Source organism: Papio anubis, chromosome X, assembly GCF_008728515.1.
Source record: "Papio anubis isolate 15944 chromosome X, Panubis1.0, whole genome shotgun sequence".
In the NCBI taxonomy this organism is placed as follows: Eukaryota; Metazoa; Chordata; class Mammalia; order Primates; family Cercopithecidae; genus Papio; species Papio anubis.
Genome location: NC_044996.1, coordinates 42,184,449 through 42,206,018, shown reverse-complemented (window position 1 = coordinate 42,206,018; position 21,570 = coordinate 42,184,449). Strand labels below are relative to the sequence as shown.

Genomic DNA, 21,570 nt, shown 5'->3' with positions numbered 1-21,570 from the left:
CCACGTAAATACAGTCATGCATTGCTTAACAATGGGGAATACATTCTGAGAAATGCATCATTAGGCAATTTCGTCGTTTTGTGAACATCATAGAGTGTACTTACACAAACCTAGATTGAATAGCCTACTACACACCTAGGCTATATGGTACAACCTATTGCTCCTAGGTTGTAAATCTGTACAGCATGTGATTGTACTGAATACTGTAGATGACTAGTGCAGTGTGTTTAAGTAAGTCTTTGTGTATCAAAAAATAGAAAAAAGTACAGTAAAAATATGTTATAAAAGATAAAAATTGGTACACCTGTGTAGGGCACTCACTATGAATGGAGCTTCCAGGACTAGAAGTTGCTCAGGGTGAGTCACTGAGTGACTAGTGAGTGAATGTGAAAGCCTAGGACATTACTATACACTGCCATAGGCTTTATAAATACTGTACACTTAGGCTACACTAAATTTATTTAAATTTTTTTCTTTGATAATAAATTAACTTTAGCTTGCTGTAACTTTTTAAATTTATAAACTTATTTTTTCAACCTTTTGACTCCTTCGTAACAGTTTAAAACACATTGTACAGCTGTACAAAAATATTTTCTTTTTAATATCCTTATCCTATAAACTATAAACATTTCCTATCTTAAAAATGTTTTCCTTTTTTCATTTTAAACTTTTTTGTTAAAAACTAAAACACAAACAGGCTGGGCATGGTGGTTCACGCCTGTCATCCCAGCACTTTGAGAGCTGAGGCAGGCAGATCACCTGAGGTCAGGAGTTCGAGACCAGCCTGGGCAACACGGTGAAACCTCGTCTTTACTACAAATACAAAAATTAGCTGAGTGTGGTGGCAGGCACCTGCAATCTCAGCTACTCGGGAGGCTGGGACATGAGAATCGCTTGAAACCGGGGGGGCAGAGGTTGCAGTGAGCCGAGATGACACAACTGTACTCCAGCCTGGGCAACAAAGTGAGACTCTGTCTCAAAACAAAACCTCCCCAAAAACTAAGAAACAAAGACACATTAGCCTAGGCCTAGACAGGGTCAGGATTATCAATACCACTGTTGTCCCCTCTCCATATCTTGTCCAACTGGAATGACTTTAGGGGCAATAACTTGCATGGAGCTGTCACCTCCTAGGATAACAATACCTTGCTTGCAAATACCTCCTGAAGGACCTGCCTGAGGCTCTTCTTGAGGAGTAGGTTTGTTTATACCCTCATCACTACAAACACGTGAGTAATGCATTGAATTAGGACATCATGACATCACTAGGTGACAGAAATTTTTCAGCTCCATTATAATCTTATGGGACCACCACTGTATATTCAGTCCATCATTAACCAAAACATTGTAACGTAGCCCATGACTGTAGTCATCATACTGCATTGTTTTGGGAATAACTACAAGAAAAAGTCTGTACATGTTTAGTACAATGAAACCATCATTTAAAAAAATACTTTTGATTTGTGGTTGGTTGAATCCATGGATTTCACACCCGTGGATCAGAGGGTCAACTGTGTGTGTGTATATATATGTGTATGTGTATGTGTATATGTATATGTGTATATACACACACATATGTACACACACATATAAGTATGTATATATACATGCATATATATGTAAATATATGTATATACACACATATATGTATATGTATATATACACACATATATGTATACATATATCTGTCTATAGTGAAGGTTTATATGCAGCTGGTTGTTACCTGCAACTGACTCCTAATCTGATTCTTCCGTCATTTTAGAATTTCCAACTAACTTTGAGTGTTTTATGAGCGATATTTGCCAACAAGTGACTTAACACCTTATGACTTAGTTTACTTGTGACCTGGGATTTCAGAGTTTAAAAGCCAGAGGATATTGCTGCCTCTGATGTGTTTATGGATATCATGAAAGTGTCTGCCATGTCTTTCTTAGAAGAGAGTAATGGGGGCCAAATATGCAAAAAGAAATCATCACATTATAATGAACATTGTATTCCATACTTGGGCTTACTCAACCCAACATTTCAGTGTGATAGCTGAATGAGCAATCTGGTCTAATTTAACTTCCTGCTTGTCTTACATAGAAGTTCTCATTGGTCACCAAATTATGAGGGACATTTGTTATTGTTGTTTTGTTGTTTAATCCTTAAAAGGCTATTTAAAATGAACCTATTATAGATCTATCCCCTTATAGGTTTACAGTAAAAGGTAATTAGGTAGGGCTGACTCACTGGGTGTTAGCCTAGCCTAAATGTGCTCCTTTCAAGCACAAAAGACTGACCAACGCCGTAAAATAAATTACAGGTAACTCCAACAATATGTGTGCTCATTCTCAGAACTAATAATGCTTGCTAAGAATTGCAGAGGGGGCTACTTGTGCTTATGAAGCAACCTTGGGCACTCAAAGCAGTACCCAAGGTTTGGAACTATAGGGCATTTGGAAGTAGGGATGTGGGTAGGTACAGAGCTAGGAAAGGAAGAAAAGCAAAATGGTGCAAAAGGTAGAGGCAAGAAACTGTGAGAAGCAGAGGAAGCAAAACGAAAAATGAGGGCAAAAACAGGGGCCAAAAGACAATGGGAGGAGAATATCACTGGTGGAATGAGGACAAAGAGAAATGAAGATAGATAAGGGCTAGAAAATCTGGGAGACCAAGGGGACCTGAATCCTAGGTCTCATTCTGTGACTGCTCCATTGCTCCTGGTCCTTTTCCCATAAAAATTCTCAAAATAATGTGCATACTTGGTATGTCAACTTCCTTACCTCCCATTTTCTCTTTAACACACAACAAATTTCTAGTCCTAAGGTAATATTTAACATTATACTTTTGTTCATATTTCATTTCAGAATATTAGTGCAAGAAGAGACTAGCACTCTAATTCTTTTGGGCTTTTCCAAATTACCATATTAGGATTAAAACAGGCTGACTGTGATATGATCTGTGAAACATGCATTACTACTCACATAAACTGATTTCAACTTCTATTTTTATATGCAGTTAATCAGCTGAACAGGTTTGTACATAATAATATACAATTCTTTTAATAATACTCCAGAGTGAGGAACCTTGTGTCCCTGCAATAGCTTTATTACTGCAGTGTTCTTCACTGGCTTCTTCCCAAGATTATTATCAGAATGAGGTTACCAAGTCTCATATACAGTATGTTTCACATCATGATCAAGTGTCTTTGCTTGGTTGGAAAAGGAGGATTTTTCCATTCTGTGGGATACAGATTTAGTCCAGAGATGATGAAATAAATGTCTCCAAGCTGCTTTCTGAATACCACTCTTCTGAAAGTACTCATAGAGACTCATAGAGACAACACACAAACCATGGCCCTTTTGGCAGAGTTGGGGAAGGCTGTAGCCTATGTACAGCTAAAGGACACAGAATCAGAGTAAGGGACTCATGAGTTTTTAGTCTTATTTAAGTAAATCTCATGTGATGGCGCAAGGCAGAAAAGTAATTAAAAAGGAATTTTTCTGGTGGAACCAAGAGCCCTACCCTGGTGACCTCCCTCTTGGCTCCTTCAACACCCGCAAGGAACTCTATGGTATTCTAGGGCATTGTGGAGCCAACTGGTAAACAATAATCTAGTGAAATTCCACTCTTTTGAAGCAATAAGGAAATGTAGGCTCAGCAAGAAGAAACCTGTACAAAGTTATGGAGTTCCTGACTGACAGACTTCAGAATACAATTCATTCTTTAACTTGCATAATGTAAACAGTTGGTAGAGGCACTAGAAAGTTCCTTGTCTAGATCTCTCACAGTCATTGGCCCCTCCTAGATTAAAAAAAAAAAAAACAAAAAAACAAGTGCTGATGAACTTTGCCATCTGAGCATGAGGGTAATTCTTTACAAAAAAACAAAGCAAAGGAAAGAAAAAAAGAAAAACAAAGCAAAAGAAAGGAAAGAAAAAAACTACAACAGAAAAGTCAGTTTGATTATTGGGATAATGTTAGAACTCTGGCTCTCCCAGCTACAATGCTTACGCTGCCTTAATTGATTTAACTTTCTCTGCAGAACGTCTTATCTAAGACACCTCAGAGTACTTACTGTTTTATTAGAATGCAAAGGGTTTTCTACAATGATGTTGCAACCTGGTTGGAAAAGGTATCAATCAAAATGACAATAAAGGTCAGAAATTATCTTAATTATTAAGAAAACTCCAACTTTCTTGGTAAAGTAATTCCTCATTGGCAAAGACACAGATTTCAAAAGCCATAGGATAAAACATGTGCATGGGCATTTCAGTGTGCAAATGCCTATCATCACACTCCATGATTTGTCTCTTTAGAATTAACTTTGATCTGGAGGGACTTAGCTACTTAGTTATATGTATGGTACCTATTAGGGCAGTCAGCATATGCATCCTTGTTTTACTCCCAAGCCATGCTATAAGGATTCTGAGAAATTATAACATAATAGTAGCATAAACTTTCTTTCTCTAATTTTCTCTTGGTGGATTTTAGTTTGCTATGGAATCAGTTTCTCCTTTGGCTGTTTTCTGGGTCATAATTCACCAGTTTGAGCTGTCTGCTTCTGAATTACATTCTAAATGAGACTTGCAGCTTTCCTATGGCTAAGTCCCATTTTCCTACACTGAATTCCTGACAACCAATGATTCTTAAGAGCTGTCTATCTTTTGACAGGCAATATTTTTTTTCTGATTAAAAAGAAACCCTGTTATTCTTCTGTAATTATTTTAGTTGTAGTGATCCCAACTTCCCCCTCCTTTTAGGCATAGGTTTGCACTCAAAATAGGAGGAGTGTCAACAAACCATCAATAAACCTTGTTGTTCCATCATGGCTTATGGAAAACGAAGGGAATGCTCCCAGCTCTTCCTGAAATACATTCAAAACAATATTGACTGAGGGCTAGCAAAGTATGCTTGCTTCTCTGGCACTCAGGAAGTTTATGTCTGGCTTTAATTCCAAATGAGCACGCGCCATCAAACCCAGACATTCCAATCTACAGCAAAGTCCCAGTGCTTGGAGGGATCTAGAAACAGTTTAGCCTTTAGTTGCTTTTCAATTACTAGAGATTCTCTTATTCTGCTTAACTCTCTTCTCTAGTCATACAAGCCAACTATAATTTCCTTGTTCTTACAAGTAGAAATAAGAACAACTAACATTTCTGTAGTGTTTTAAGTGCAGGAAAAGGAAGTGGGAAGCCTACTAGTGTAGATAAGAGGTCTGAATTTAGATTTCTGTCCTCCTTTCTCCCTTGCCATATTGGTAATGCACTCCTAATCATGAGTAGTCAGACTGTTGGGTTTATTATGCACCAATATATGCTAGCTACTCAGTCAGCAGCTAGACCATTTTAATGATGAACTCCATTTTCAGAAGAAGCAAAATTGCAAAAGAAAATAGCATATCATGGAGGCATATGCTGAACTAATGTCATTTCTTTTTGGATAGTGCTACTGGACTGGTAAATCAGAGAATGACATAAAGCAAATCAGGATTTCAATTAGGCTTTTATAGTATTACTCATAAATGTTTAGACAAAATGGATAAATGTGAGTAGAATGATAGCGTTATTTTTTGGTTGGAGAACCATGTTCAAAGAGGGGTGATGACGAATTTTTGTCCAGGTTTGACAGTGTTCTATAAAGGGCTTGCCACATTGATATTTGACCTTTTCCTGACTGCCATTTTTCCCTGAGGATGGGGTCCTAGAAGCACTGATTCTTAAATCTCCACAGATGACTCCAATGTGCAACCAAGGAGATCCACTGATATAGCATCTGTGGTTCACATACTATACTACATATTGTTTTTAGCAGTAATACCAATAACTGTCTTCCAGCGATCCAATCTTTGATACAGCTTCACAGATGTTTAAAGTAAGGGGTAGAAAGAGAACACTTAAAATTTATTTTAACTTGGATAAAGATTTGGAACATTACCATAAAAGGTGTTTCAAAGTGTCTAGTAGGGACTTCAAGTGGATGTCATATTTTTACATATCACAAATAACAAATTCCATCAAAACCTGTTGATAAGAATAGCCCCATTATGTGTAAAAGCAAAGTTAATAAAGGGGTACACTCTGGGTGCTGAGAAAACAGACCAAAGTTTTGTTTGACAAAAATGATTGTGTCTCCTTACTTAGAATCAGGTTATTATAGTAACAGTTTTTTAAAGTCTTCAATTAACAAAAAAGCTGATGATATCAGCAGAACAGTAACATTTGATTTGTATATCCACAGGGAAAGTTAGATTTTTAACCCCAGTCACTTTGGCAAAGAGAAGGAACAAGGTACTTAATTATTGGAGGCTGCACTAAAACTGTCTATAGGTCACAGAACAACATGTCCAAGGCCAATTATGTTGAGTACAAAGACTTCAGGCAGTGGGGGACAGTAAGAAGCTTGTGTCCTCTCTCTCTGGAAGGATACCAGCCTCATAACATCAGTACAATTAATGACTCTCTGACCTTTAAAAGGAATTTTATGAACAAATTACGTCAATTAGTATAGCAAAATTTACATTTAAAAATCTCAGCTGCTTTCTAACTAAGGGGAAAAGTAGTTAATTCCTTGCATCGACAATATGTTAATAGGCAATATTCATGAAGGTTCTGCTCAACTGGAACTGATACAACAGAGACAGAAAAACCCACAGTGAAACATAAATGACCTTGAAATGTATAGCCCCAGATTTCACCTTGAATTTCTTCTGTTCAGTGTTACCTGTTCATGGTGATTGTACTGAACTGTGCAAAACCCTCCATTCCTTGAGTAGATGGGTGTGCCACTCTCATGAAGGATATGTTCTTAGGAGAGTGCTGAATCCAACCTCCCTTCATGAGTAGGCAAAAAAAAAAAAAAAACCTCTAAACATCCTTTCTCTGTTTTTCCTATCATACTACTTTACTATCCATATATACATTTTCATATATATATACATTTCTTACAATGAACTGGACACTGTGCTAGGTGTTATTCATTTAGTTTCCATACTAATGCTGTAAGATAGATATAGTTCTCATTTTACAGATAGGAAGCAGGCTTAGAAAGGTTTTAAGTAACTTGAAGACAGTCACAGAGCTTGCAGGTTATAGAGCCAGGACACACCCAGATCTGCCTGACTACAAGACCAAAATTTTTCACATCAACATGCTACCCTGTACTCTACTACTCTGTCTTTCTTCCACTTCCTTCCTTCTACCTCTCTCCACCTCAAAGCAAACATTAGTGGATGGTTGTAGTGTTGGAAGGATATTAAAGAAAGGACTAATCTGGCACTCTTTTATACTCCTCTTAAAGCTCTTGATTATTTTCTATTTTCTCACATATGGCCTGGGCACCAGGATCCAAGAAAACGCTGCTCCGTGTAGGCTCATGTTAGATCTTTTTTCTCTCCAATCTCCCCACGGTTTCAGCGACTACATTTTAAAGATTCCAAATAAGAGCATATAGCCTGAGACATTGTGTTTCCTTCAAGAGAACATTAGGAAAACATATTTGAAATCGAAACCAAAAAAAGTACTCCTGATGCCTAGAAGAGACAAAATTAGAATAGGGCTAGCTCTATATGGCTTGTTGATTGATTAATTGAAGGTTGATCACACATACAGAGAGTAATGAGCAAAGTTAGAGTAAATCCTTATCAGTGGAATTCAACAGGGTGGTCTTTCTGACAGGTCTTTTTGTTGCAGACTTAATGTAGGCTTCCTGAACCTTGTGGTTTGTTAATCTGCAAGTACTTGTTTAGATATCAAGCGGTGGAATCTAAGATACAAGCTGTTAATTATGAGTTCTAATCCCAGGCTAGAAGATGCCTATAAAGATCAAAACCTGTTTCCTTTTTTCTAATAATTAGCAGCCTAGCTAAAGAGAGATCAATTGTAATTGGGGAACTGAAGAAGGTAATAAATCCATTACCGAGACTAGTTGTTTTACAGAGCCATTTGTTTAATCCTTAAAATTTGCAGGTTGTAAATTACTCATTAGAAGGCAGAAAGCAAAATAGCCATAATCCATTTAGTGCCTCCAAACTCCAAAGACTTAGGGGAGGAAATCCATAGAAACAAGACGTCTGATGTGTTCTTTCACTGCGATTTCTTAATGGGCAAAGGTGGTTAAACAATAAGGAAAAGCCCATGTAATTATCCTGATGTGCTGGAACATAGGTCGGGGTGGACTTGATTAAATCCATGGAGGGCTATCCCACAAATGGTGGGAAAATGCTCCTTCTTTTCCACTCAGCCCTGAAGGCAGCTAATCAATGTGCACATCTCATTTCCAGATTTTTTCATGAGATCAGAGAAATAGCCTATAGCATTCATTAGGGTATTCCCTCATATCTGTTGTTTTCTAATCAGCACAGGGAATAAAACAAGAGTTAGGAGACAGCCAGGAGGAAGCTGTCCTCCTCTCCATACATAGGGAATTCTGCTCCCAACTACAAAATGTTTAACTGCAAAAACAACTAGACAGTTAGTTTATAGGTCTCTTTACATGCATAGAAAGCCACATATATTTGATTTGCATATGGATTTTACAAGCTTTATATGAAAACTCTTAACCATTTACTAAGAACAATGTTTTTTTTTTCTTTTTGCATACCATGGGTACAATTCAATTTTAGACTCCTAGTGGTAATGATACAGGCAATATACAAGATGCCTATGATACTAGCACTGTGCATGAATTTTGAGAGTAGAATTTGAATCCGTGCATATTTTCTTTTTTAAACAATGTGATGCCTGTTATATATACAAAACACAACTTCTGTTAATAGCTCACTGCTGGGCTATACACAACAAAATACCTATGGCTCACTTCTGCACTGAGTAAGCATTTCTTTCATACCTCTTTCCTTTTCTCCACATGATCAATAGCACATCTCCAAAATAAGATGATAGGGTTAGGTTGTGAAATGAAGTTTTTCTCTTTGCAGGGATAACAAGATCACGTGAAGATCAAATCTCTGATTTTGTGGTAGCAAAGTGAGTTAGCAAATGCAAACTGTTTCCTATCATTTTCTACTTGACAATCTAATTAAGTTTGTGATTTCACCAGGTTAGCACTATGTCTATCTCTGTGTTCCATTCAATACCCACTAAGCTGTTGTTAATCAATAAATCATTACTGATAATGAAGGAAAATCCAATTTAAAAATTACAGCTGTTCTGGAAATGCATTTATTTACTTTGTTAAAGTAATTATAAAGCAAGTGTTTTTTAGATTGATCATTTAACCATGTCATGTAATAAAAGTACTTTCTCCCCACATCTAACTTAAAAAAAAGCTACATATATTTTACATTAGAAAGCTATACTAAGGAATCTTAAAGACCCTTGTCATTAAAAATACAATCAAAGCATGTTAGAAAAATGTTAAAAAGTCCTAGCCAGAATAATCAGGCAAGAGAAAGAAATAAAAGGCATCCAAACAGGAAGAGAAGAAATTAAACTATCTCTCTTCCCAGATGAAATGATTCTATACCTAGAAAACCCATAGTCTCTGCCCAAAGGCTTCTAAATCTAATAAACAACTTCAGCAAAGTTTCAGGATACAAAATCAATGCTAAAAAACTTAATAGCATTTCCATACACCAACAACATCCAACTAAGAGCTAAATCAATAGCACAATCCCATTCACAACAGCCCTAAAAAATAAAATACCTAGGAATACAGCTAACCAGGAAGGTGAAAGATCTCTACAACAAAAATCACAAAACACTGATGAAAGAAACCAGAGATGACAAAAACAAATGGAAAAACTTTTCATGTTCTTGGATAGGAAGAATCAATATTTTTAACATGGCCATACTGCCCAAAGTAATGTACAGAATCAATACTGTTCATATCAAAATACCAACGACATTTTTCACAGAATTAGAATAAACTATTCTAAAATTCATGTGTAACCAAAAAAGCCCCAATAGCCAAAGCAATCCCAAGCAAAAACAACAAAGATGGAGGCATCACATTACCTGACTTTAAACTACACTACAAGCCTACAGTAACCAAAACAGCATGGTACTGGTACAAAAATTGACACATAGATGAATAGGACAGATGAGACAACCCAGAAACAAAGTCGCACACCCACAACCACCTGATTTTTGACAAAGTCAACAATAATAAACAATGGGGAAAGGACTACCTATTCAATAAACGGTGCTGGGATAACTGGCTAGCCATAAGCAGAAGATTGAAATTGGATCCTTTCCTTTCATCATATGCAAAAATCAACTCAAGATGGATTAAATACTTAAATGCAAAACCTAAAGCTATAAAAACCCTAGAAGAAAATCTAGAAAATACCATTCTGGACATGGGCCCTGGCAAAGATTTCATGATAAAGACTCCATAAGCAATTTCAACAAAAATAAAAATTGACACATGGAACTTCATTTAAGTGAAGAGCTTCTGCACAGCAAAAGAAACTATCAATTGTGTAAACAGACAACCTACAGAAATGGAGAAAATATTTGCAAACTATGCATCTGATGAAGGTCTAATATCCAGCTTCTATAAGGAACTTAATAAGCAAAAATCAAACAACCCCATTCAAAAATGGACAAAGGACATGAACAGACACTTCTCAAAAGAAGATATACATGTGCCCAACAAGCATATGAAAAAATGCTCCACATCACTAATCATTAGAGTAATTCAAATCAAAACCACAATGAATACCATCTTACACCAGTCAGAATGGTTATTATTAAAATGTCAAGAAGGGGCTAGGCACAGTGGCTCATGCCTGTAATCCTAGCACTTTGGGAGGCCGAGGCAAGTAGATCACTTGAGGCCAGGAGTTTGAGGCCAGCCTGGCCAACATAGTGAAGCCTGTCTTTACCAAAAATATAAAAAATTAACCAGGCATGGTGGTGCATGCCTGTAATCCCATCTACTTGGGAGGCTAAGGCACTAATAACTTGAACCTAGCAGGCGGAGGTTGCAGTGAGCCAAGATCATGATCACGCCATTGCACTCCAGCCTAGGCAACACAGCAGACTCTGTCTCAAATAAAAAAAATAAAAATTAAAAATTAAAAAAAAAAAAACAGTCAAAACATAACAGATGCTGGCGAGGTTCAGAAGAAAAGGGAATGCTTATACACCGCTGGAGGGAATGTAAATTAGTTCAGCCACTATAAAAAGCAGTTTGGAGACTTCTCAAAGAATTTAAAACTATCATTCAACTCAGCAATCCCATTACTGGGTATATACCCAAAGGAATATAAATCATTCAACTCAGCAATCCCATTACTGGGTATATAATCAAAGGAGTATAAATTGTCCTACAATAAAGACATAGACACGTGTATGTTCATTGCAGCACTATTCACAGTAGCAAAGACATGGAGTTAATTTAGATGTCCATCAACAGTGGATTGGATAATGGAAATGTGGAACATATATACCATAGAATACTATGTAGTCATAAAAAAGAATGAAATCATGTCCTTTACAGCAACATGGATGCAGCTGGAGGCCATTATTCTAAGCAAATTAATGTAGAAACAGAAAACCAAATGTTACATGTTCACTCATAAGTGGAAGCTAAACATTGAGTACACACAGACTCAAAGAAGCGAAAAATTCACACTGGGGCCTACTTGAGAGTGGAGGGTGGGAGCAATCTGAAGATCTAAAAACTACCTATTGAGTACTCCATTCATTACCTGGGAGATGAAATAATCTGTACACCAACCCTAACAGCATGGAATTTACCCTTGTAATAAACCTGCATATGTACCCCCTGTGAACTTAAAATAAAAGTTGGAAGGAAAAAAGAATTAAGTGAGAAAAAGAGAAAAAAAAAGAGTAGTTGCTCTTTCTCAAAAAAAAAAAAAAAAAAAGAAGAAAAAAGAAAGAGAAAAGGAAAACTGTTGAGACATTGTAAGATAAACTTTAAAAAGCTTACAGTAAATTTGAAAATTATAACTTGGTGCTTCTATGTTACTGGTCTCAGAAAAGAGCCCATTCTGGTCACTTTTGGTGGAAGCTAGAAATGATATTTGGCCTTTCCCCTTTGCTGGGAATAAAGTACCTGACTTCTGACTTACCCTGAGTGGATTTTCATTAAGGTAAGGGGGTTCACCTTCCACCATTTCAATTGCCATAATTCCCAGAGACCAGATATCAACTTTCGGACCATAAGCTTTTCGAGTCACCACCTCAGGTGCCATCCAATATGGGGTTCCCACCATAGTGCTTCGTTTACTTTGCTCAGGAGTGATCTGGGCACAGAACCCAAAGTCAGCTGCAGAGAAGAAAAGCCAGTTAAAATAAGCCCAAATTATTTTCCTTTTCACAATATATCACTTTCAGATATGGCTGTATCTTCCTTTGTTACACACTGAGTTTCCACAACTGCCTAGCTCATACCTTTTTGTTAACTGATGTCTCAGCTGGTCTTGATTTTAAGAAGGTCTGAAATAATTGACTAATGTGATGTCATTTTTACTAGACTTCAATCTAATTCCTCCTCATCACTGTTTTCTCAAACTTACAGAATTTTTCAGTTTCCTAATTAGGTAGTTGTCATTCATTCATTCCACAAGTCACTAGAAATTCTGAAATATTAAATCCAAAAAATGTGGTCACAATAATCAGGAACAGTGTTAGAAAAATTCTTTACTTCAAATTGGGCTGTAACTTCTTTCAAATAAATCACTTTCAGTAACCATTATCTTCTTAAGATATACAATAAAAGAACAGAAATTCCCTGATACTCTAACACCACCTGAACCAAAATACCTACTCAATTTAACAGAGCCATCCATCCCGAGAAGAATATTGTCACTCTTTATATCTCTATGGATCACCTGGTTTGAGTGCAAGAAATCCAAAGCTTGCAGGCACTATTAAATCAGAAAAAAAAGTTCTAATTATATCACAAATAATTTTTTAATACTAAGTTTTATTTCTGGATAAGTTTTGGGCAGGGATATAACTTTATTTTGTCAAGTGAAATCGATTACTGAATGCTTCAATAACACCACTTTAAAGTCACATTACCATTTACATCAATGATGCCTCTTAGCATTATACATGCTAAGTATGATGGCTGACACATCAGACTAGGACATGAAAAATGATAATGTGATAAATAGCACCAATCCTCAATACAGTCAAACTAACCAATTAATATACTTTGGCCCAGTTATTTGGAGGATTCAGCTTGGTCTTCTACAGCTGTGGTAAGCTTCATTGTACATGGTATGATTTGATTCAGAAGTTCTGGAGTGAAACCCAGGAATCTACATTTAAAACAAGTGCCCCAAACTATTTCTAACGGGTAGCCAGGTTTGGGAACCACTCCGAGGCTATGAAGTAATAGGCACTTGTTTGGAAATGCCTTTGCAGTGTAGTGCTGGAAGAAGGAAACCACAGGCTCAGGGTAGTAAGTTTGATTTATGGCATGAATAGAAAACATATATGTTTGGTGGATATGTGGGGTGGGAAAATGATAATGAGAGGAGAGCAAGGAAGAAATGTAAGTGAACAACTTACAAAAACAAAACAAAACAAAACAAAACAAAAAAACAAAGATTAGCTGATATCACTTAGTTTTGTTTTTCTATCATTGGTTTTCAAGTTTACGTGAGTCAGAGTTCCTACTTTTATTGATAGAAAACCTCATCAAAATAAATGGGATAGCTTATAATGCCTAAGATGAGACTCCAGTAAAAAGTGTGTGTGTGTTTTAATAGTCAACGTAATAAATGTAATAATATATATTTAATTTAGTTTGAAACCCCTTAGGGGTATGACACTTACTGGAAAAGAGACAGACTGTCAGGCCCCCTGTGGGGCTGTAAGGGAAGTTCAGATTGTACTGTGAAAGCAACTGCTTTCTGGGCTGAGGGAAGACCTCGTTTAAATTGCCTTATAAAAATGATGAAAATATAACTTATTTTACATGGCTCATATTACACATGCAGGATAAGACAAGTATCATGTAAAAACTTCCCCAAATTAGAAAGAAGTGTTATGCCAATTATCACTGTTTCCCATGTTCACCGAAACTACAGCATGTGGGTTTAGATATGGCACCTCACGAATGACATAATGGAACTAAAAGATTCACAAAAGGCAGCTAAAATAAACAAGGGGCTCAGGAGGGTGATGCTGGGGAGTGCTATTAGGACAGAATTCAAATTGAAGTTGGCCTCTCCAATTGTTTTCGGTGGAAAAGTTCTACTATTGTTACTTTAATGACATAAACATTCTGAATAATCAGAAACGAAGAACTGCCAATTTTGGTGTTCTTCTCAGCTGGAAATGCTCTATTTGCTTACCTCTCTGCAGACAGCTGCTATCTGTCCTTCATCCATGCAGGTCTCTGTGACCACATCAGTCAGAGAGCCACCAGCCAAGTATTCCATGACTACCCATAGTTCATCACCCACCAAGTAGCTATAACAAGAAAAGAAAAGACTTTGCCTTATGATGCTAAAAAATTGGAGACTCTGATATTCCCAGGCCTCAGTTCTGATAGAAGTCAACTCTGAGTTGTGCCACGCCCGTTACCTTTCAGAAGGTATTGAGGGGCATACCCCAAGTGATCAAATATGGAGCCAAGGGTCACCAGAGCCCTATAATTCAGGCAAAGAGAGCATGAGGTTATTCAAATCACCTGACACCATCTGAAGGCACTTCAGCAGTATAATCAGGTCTCTCTGAAACCTTGCTTATCAAGAAAGATAAATTATAGGAAATGGAGTGACCCCAATGTTCCCACTCTGCCCTAAGACCCATATCAATGTGAAGCAAGATTTTATATTCAGTATTGTTCAAACTATGGTGTCCATAAAATTCACCTGGAAAACCTGTTAAAAATAAAACTTCACAGTCCAGTCCTCATCTTATTATTTATGGAAAGCAGCCTAGAATTCTGCATTTTTTATAAGTGTAGATGCATTTTTTATTTTTTTATTTTTTATTTTTTGCAAAATTACAAACACAGAATGACTTTAGGTTACTCTGTTGCAGGTGGTTCCTAAGTTACACTTTAGAAGACTCTGATCAAGACTGTAAAATTTGTGGCCAGGTGGAGTGGCTCACGCCTGTAATCCCAGCACTCTGGGAGACCAAGGTGGGTGGGTCACCTGAGGCCAGGAGTTTGAGACCAGCCTGGCCAACATGGCAAAACCCCATCTCTACTAAAATACAAAAAATTAGCCGGGTGTGGTGGCGCACACCTGTAATCCCAGTTACTTGGGAGGCTGAGGCAGGAGAATTGCTTGAACCTAGGAGGGAGAGGTTGCAGTGAGCTGAGATCGTGCCACTGCACTCCAGCCAGGGCGACAGAGCAAGACTCTGTTTAAAAAAAAAAAAAAAAAAAGACTGTAAAATTTGACCCTCTTTTCTCCCAGTTTTTCCTCCTTCTGTAACATTGGTCTACCTGGCCCAAAAAGCAGAAAACAGCATTTTAAGCTTATTAAGCATTTTAAGCTTATTAAGCAGAAAACAGCATTTTAAGCTTATTGAGGTATTGAGGTTGAAGACCTAGATTTAGTTTCTTTGTATCACCTTCAGAGAACACAGCACAGTGGTACTAAACAAACTCTTTTTGAAATTGAATGAGAGAGATGTTAACCAGAAGTGAAGAGTTAGTGCTGCCTTTAAATACCTATTTATAACACACTGTTAATACCACTGATGAAAGAGACATTAATTACCTGGTTTAGGAAAAAGGTTTGAGATTAAAGTCTGAATTCCCTAGACCTCAATGTCAGTTAATCACAAAGCACCCATTAAAGCCATTATAGCGGGCCATGGTAGTCAGCCTTCTTCACTTAGACTCCCAGAAATTGTACTGGCTCCAAACAAACACTTGATGTAATGTTTAAAACACCACTACTCCTTCCTATATGCAATGGTCTATTTTCTGCCAAAATGGAGCTGTGATTCTCAAAACGAAATTATACAAACTTCTTTTATTTACAACCAAGACCATAAAATGTTTCTTCAAGTGTCTGATATGTGGACAAAGCTAAATGAGTGCAAGTTTAGCAATAGATCTAATACTCTACTACATTGTAGCATTTGAGAAATATTTGCAGAATGACTGTTAAATAAACGAATCCCAAATAAAGTAATTTGCCAAGAAAAAATGACATCCCACAAAGAATACAAGTACATAACGAGACAAAACACTTACCTATCTAAATAATTAACAATATTAGGGTTCTTATTTTCCCTCATGACCAGAATTTCATTAATAATTAATTCCTTCTTGGGTTGCTGTTGTAGGTTCATCTGCTTTATGGCCACCTGAATGGCAATTAAAATACAAGAATGAATTACAATCATTATAATAAACATGAATATTCATATTTTGGGGGACACAGAGTGAAACATACACATTCTTTATTTACTAAGCTCTTTCCCTGTTCCACAAAGTCATGCCCCCCACTTTTATTTTTGGTTAATCATGGGTAAACCACTCACTTCAGAGGCTTTGGGCACCAATGAAGGAAACACCTATCTCAACCCAGTGCTACCCATTTTTTTTTTAGGCAAAGTTGCTATCAAAGAAGATAAGTGATAAATATGAATAAAAGAAAATAAAAATCAGCATTGAACGTTAGCACTTACCTCTTGTCCTGTTGCAATGTCGAGTGCTGTATAAACAGTACCTGATGCCCTGTGAAGGTGAAAATTATCAAAAGAATAAGCAATCAAGCTGTTACCAATATATTTTACTTGAAATAAAATGTAATTATTTTGAGGGGAGGAAAATTAGCAAACTCAAAATTAAAGTATGAAGAAAAGGAACAACCTTTTAAAAAATATTATTGTGATTAAAAAAACACTTCACAGGAGATCTACCCTCTTAACAAATTTTTAAGTGCACAATATTGGAACAATCTTTTTATACAGCAAACACACCTGAAACAATCACAATGTATCCCTTGTGGTGGAGTGTAGGAACTCCAGTCAGACTTTCTGGCACCAGTCTGAGTGTCATGCACTATGCAGTAATAAATTGAGCAAAATGGCCTTGCTTCTTTCAGGAAACTCCTGGAATCCCCTAAATATTTCTTGAATCTTGTAATAACCAATATTGCAGGCCTCTGATTAAACTGAAGAATAGTTTAGGAAAGAAAATATCATCTTTTGCTTAGGCAAGCATAAATTAACCTTCACTTTTACTATAGAAACAGAGTGGCTCTTTTAATATATTTCCAATTTTTAAGACTATCTTCATCTAAAGAATCAATCTCTCTCAGTGCTGTACTGTACTATGGCTACATGAAGCAATAGCAACATGACTTTACTATTGAGCCATTGTTTTCTTATTTTTACTAAATTTCTCAACAACTTCTATGAAGTGTCACTCCAGCCCAATATTCTTTTAAAATCTATCATTTCTGGGCCTGGTGCAGTGGCTTACACCTGTAACCCCAAAACTTTGGGAGGCTGAGGCAGCAGGATTGCTTGAGCCCAGCAGTTTGAGACCAGCCTGGGCACCATGTTGAGATCCAGTTTCTATGAAAAAATTTAAAAATTAGCCAGGTGTGGTGGCACATGCCTGTAGTCCCTGCTTTTCAGGAGGCTGAGATGGGAGGATCACTTGAGCCCAGGAGTTCAAGGTTGCAGTGAACTGTGATTGTGCCACTGCACTCCAGCCTGGGTGTCTTAAAAAGATTAATAAGGAGCCAGTTCATGTCGCAAAAAATTAATAATGTATCATTCTTTATATCTTAGCAGTACTCTTGGTTCCATTCCAACTTCGATTATGGTGTTCCCTTGTTTTGCAAATAGAAATTGTATAGTAAGCTGCATTCACAGTAACTTTCTATGAATCACAAATGCATTCTAAACCACCTTCCACCACCACCCTCAAGAAAAAGAAATAAAAAGTCAATTTCGCTTTTAGTGAATAAAGGAGTTAGAATAGAGATCAGTCCTGTGATTGACTACGCATTGTAATGCTCCAACATTGCTCTGTAAACTTTCTGTAATTATTTCTCTCTTATTCTCTATTTCATCCTTGCTGTTTCGTTTTCTGAGTCCAGGAATTATTTTCTTATGTCAGGCACTTCCTTGTCATTCTTTTCCCTTCTCCTTGGATTAGCCCAAATATTTCTCACAGGTCCAGGAAGTGGACCTGGCTCTCAGGGAGTAAACTCGGTATGTAGTATAAGGCATATCTGACTATTAGTAGAGATCTGAGTTCTAATATTTGTCCTAACATCATCAAGCTATGTGACTTTGGGCTAGTCACTTCCTTTCACTGAGTTTCCGTCCCATCACATGGAAAACAGGTATCACAATAACAGTAAACATGTACTGAGTATGTTGTATATGTCAGACACTACACTAAGAACTTTAGATAATTTATCTTATGTAATCCTTACCATATTTTTATAAGGCAGATGCTATTATTCCCATGTTACATATGATGAACTGAGGCTCAAAGAGGTTACCTGCCCAAGGTTACATAGTTAACAACCCATGTCTGTCTGACTCTCACTTTTAAAGTACAGGAAATGAGCTACTTTTTTTCTAAGGGTCTTTAATTCTATGATTTATAATCTACAACTCTACCACCCTCCTCACTCTGCTTGGGTTTCTAAACATCGATTGGAACTAGGCTGAAAAATCACACTTAATCAATAGGTGCCACCTAAACCAGGATTTGGTAATTCTAGAAATTTCTTAGGCTTGAGGCTTGTATCAAACAAATCATTTCCTCACTTTTGTAAGTGTGAGATTCTAGGCTCAGAGCTCACAGTTAGTGCCCAATAAATATTTGTTGAATAAACAAATGAATAAAAATCTTGTAAAGCAAACATGCAATGCCAATACGACCTTTCCTTTCTGTGAAGAAAACATTTCTTCTACTTAAATCTAAATAAAGTACTTTGCTCCTGGAATAAGCAGACATTCCTGACTTCAGAGCCCGGTGTGTGATTTGTCCTTCTGAACTTATTTGAGTTCAAAGGAATAGATCACCTCGACTTGGTGTATATTTCAGCTGCAATAAGTCCTGAGAAACTAGTTAAATCTAATTGCAAAATATGATTTAAAAATGCCTTTTGACATACAGCTAGCAAACATATGAAAAAATGCTCCACATCAATAATCATCACAGAAATGCAAATCAAAACCACAAAGAGACACCATCTCTCACCAGTCAGAATGGCAATTATTAAAGAGTCAATAAACAACAGACGTTGGCAAGGCTGCCAAGAAAAGAAAACACTTATACACTGCTGGAGGGAATGTAAATTAGGTCATCCGCTGTGGAAAGCAGTTTGGAGAGTTCTCAAGGAACTTAAAATGGAACTACCATTTGACCCAACAATCTTATTACTGGGTATATAACCAAAAGAAAATCACTTTATCAAAAAGATTCATGCACTTGCATGTTCATTGCAGCACTATTCGCGATAGCAAAGACATGGAATAAACCTATGGGCCCATCAATGGTGGATTGGATAAAGAAAAATGTGGTACATGTACACCATGGAATATTATGCAACCATAAAAAGACTAAGATCATGTCCTTTGCAGTAACATAGATGGAGCTGGAGGCCATTATTCTAAGTGAACTAATGCAGGAATAGAAAACCAAATACAACATGTTCTTACTTGTAAGCTGGAACTAAACACTGGGTACTCATGAACATAAAGCTGGCAACAATAGATACTGGGGACTACTAGAGTGAGGAGGGAGGGAGGAGGGTAAGAGTTGAAAAACTAACTGTTGGGTACTATGCTCACTTCTGGGTGATGGGATAATTTGTACCTTAAACCTCAGCATTATGCAATATACCCAGGTAACATACCTATACATGTACTCCCTAAATCTAAAATAAAATTTAAAAATAAATAAATAAAAGTGACTGTTTGGTTTATTCACATGTATTTAGGCCACATGCACAATTACTTTAGATGCAAAAGAGTGAGAGTATCTGCACAATGGGATAATAGTTCCTATTTCACAGGGCTGTAGAGAATTGCATGGCACAATCTATGTAAGCATTTAGCCCTGTGCCAGATCAGAGTTGATGCCTATATGGTAACTGCTATTATCATCACTTGTTGTTGCCACTGTTGCTATTGGTTTCACAGTAGGGGATGACTGATACACTGAACTATTAGTTGGCCCATCCCAACCTCCCAGCCAAAGCATCCTTGCTAACATCTGCCCCTATTTCCAAAAAGGACGGAGGCTGAGGTAAACTATTGGAACACGTTTTACAGGTTCCACATCCTTTCTTTCCCCCTAGGGAAGTGGTTTTACCCTTTTCTTTGGAAGTTGGAACGCCTTTATCAAATGAAACTGTATGAAAAAACTCTCAATATATTAAACAAATAAATTGGGAGTTGCCCCAGTTAAAGCTAGGGAGGGAGGCCCAAAATGCGTGCCCAGGTGGCCTTTCTGTTATTCAACACTCCTGTCTCCCTAACCCCCAAGCCCATTTCCACTGTCTTAAGGGCTAAAATTGTGATTGACTTGGGGGAGTGCAGGTGGGGATTCATGTTTAACATTTTGAGAGCTTTACCTTTCAGATTCTTGGGTTTATTTTTTGTTGTTGTTGTTGTTGTTGTCCTCCTCCAGCACCCTCAGCATTTCATTGTATTAAAATTGCTAGAATTCTAACCCTGGAATCTCAATATCCTGGGATTTATGGCATCCAGGGGTATAAAATTGCTATAAATTACTAATCCACAGAGGTTAAAGATCCTAAAACTCTAGAGCACCAGCTGCTAACTAAAAATGAGTCTTCCTCCTCACCTCCCCTCCCCACTTACTGCACATGTGCAATTATGTAATGTGTGTATATGTGTGTGTGTGTGTGTGTGTGTGTGTATGTATATATATATATATATATATATATATATATATATATGCATTTCCCTACCCTGTACCCTGGTTCTCTTGTCATAAAATGGTAATATACTCTCCTACCACACTTACCAACCCCCTAAACCAAATATGTTGTTAGGTGGTTGGAACTCCCTGCTCTGACAAATAAGTTACGGGTTTGTGCAACTTCTAGCCTTTGCACAACCTTCAACTTGAAGGCACAAATTCGGATACTAACCTGCAAATTAAAATTTAGCACCTTTTCCCCAGCTCTGTCTTAGCACCCCCAACATATTTCCGCACCCCAGTTCTGATGGTTTTCCGTATTCTAACAATTTAAAATTCTACGGGTATAAATATGAATCTCTCCTTCAAGAGATCTCAACTTCCTTCAAGATTCATCTGTTAAAGCTCTCTTATTGCTCACTGCTGGGTTGAGAACAGTAGTCCTCACTCCCATTCATTCAAACCTCCCCTGGTTCAAGTCCTACTAGTTCCTAGTTCTCAGACTCTGGGTAAGTAATTTAGTTTCTTTGTCATTTAGGATTAAAGGAGGACTAAATGTATATAGTTCTGGCATACAGTGATTTCCCAATAAATATTAGCAATAATGATAATTATTATTTAGTTGATTATTTCCTAACATATTCATTAAGTTCTCAAATGCTAGTGTGTGAATCATAAGAAAGCTCTGTAAGTATCTGGGAGTTTTTAAGATATTTGATGTTTCAAAATTCATAACAAAAAAATGACAATTACCTGAGAACAG

At 37.1% G+C, this 21,570-nt stretch overlaps 1 protein-coding gene across 12 annotated transcripts in view; it reads right to left on the bottom strand.

The window, feature by feature from the left end:
- PAK3 (p21 (RAC1) activated kinase 3) overlaps positions 1–21,570 on the bottom strand; it is a 301,485-nt gene that overhangs the window by 24,733 nt on the left and 255,182 nt on the right. For 11 of the 12 annotated variants that reach the window (XM_017954051.3, XM_017954054.3, XM_017954048.3 and 8 more), the window contains 5 exons: positions 16,577–16,625; positions 16,140–16,252; positions 14,275–14,392; positions 12,735–12,834; positions 12,037–12,233 (listed from right to left, as the gene is read on the bottom strand). In XM_017954051.3, coding sequence (XP_017809540.1) covers positions 12,037–12,233; positions 12,735–12,834; positions 14,275–14,392; positions 16,140–16,252; positions 16,577–16,625 — 577 coding nt within the window. Of the gene's footprint in view, positions 1–6,701; positions 6,812–12,036; positions 12,234–12,734; positions 12,835–14,274; positions 14,393–16,139; positions 16,253–16,576; positions 16,626–21,570 lie in introns of all 12 variants that reach the window. The other variant, XM_017954055.3, reaches the window with a different exon arrangement.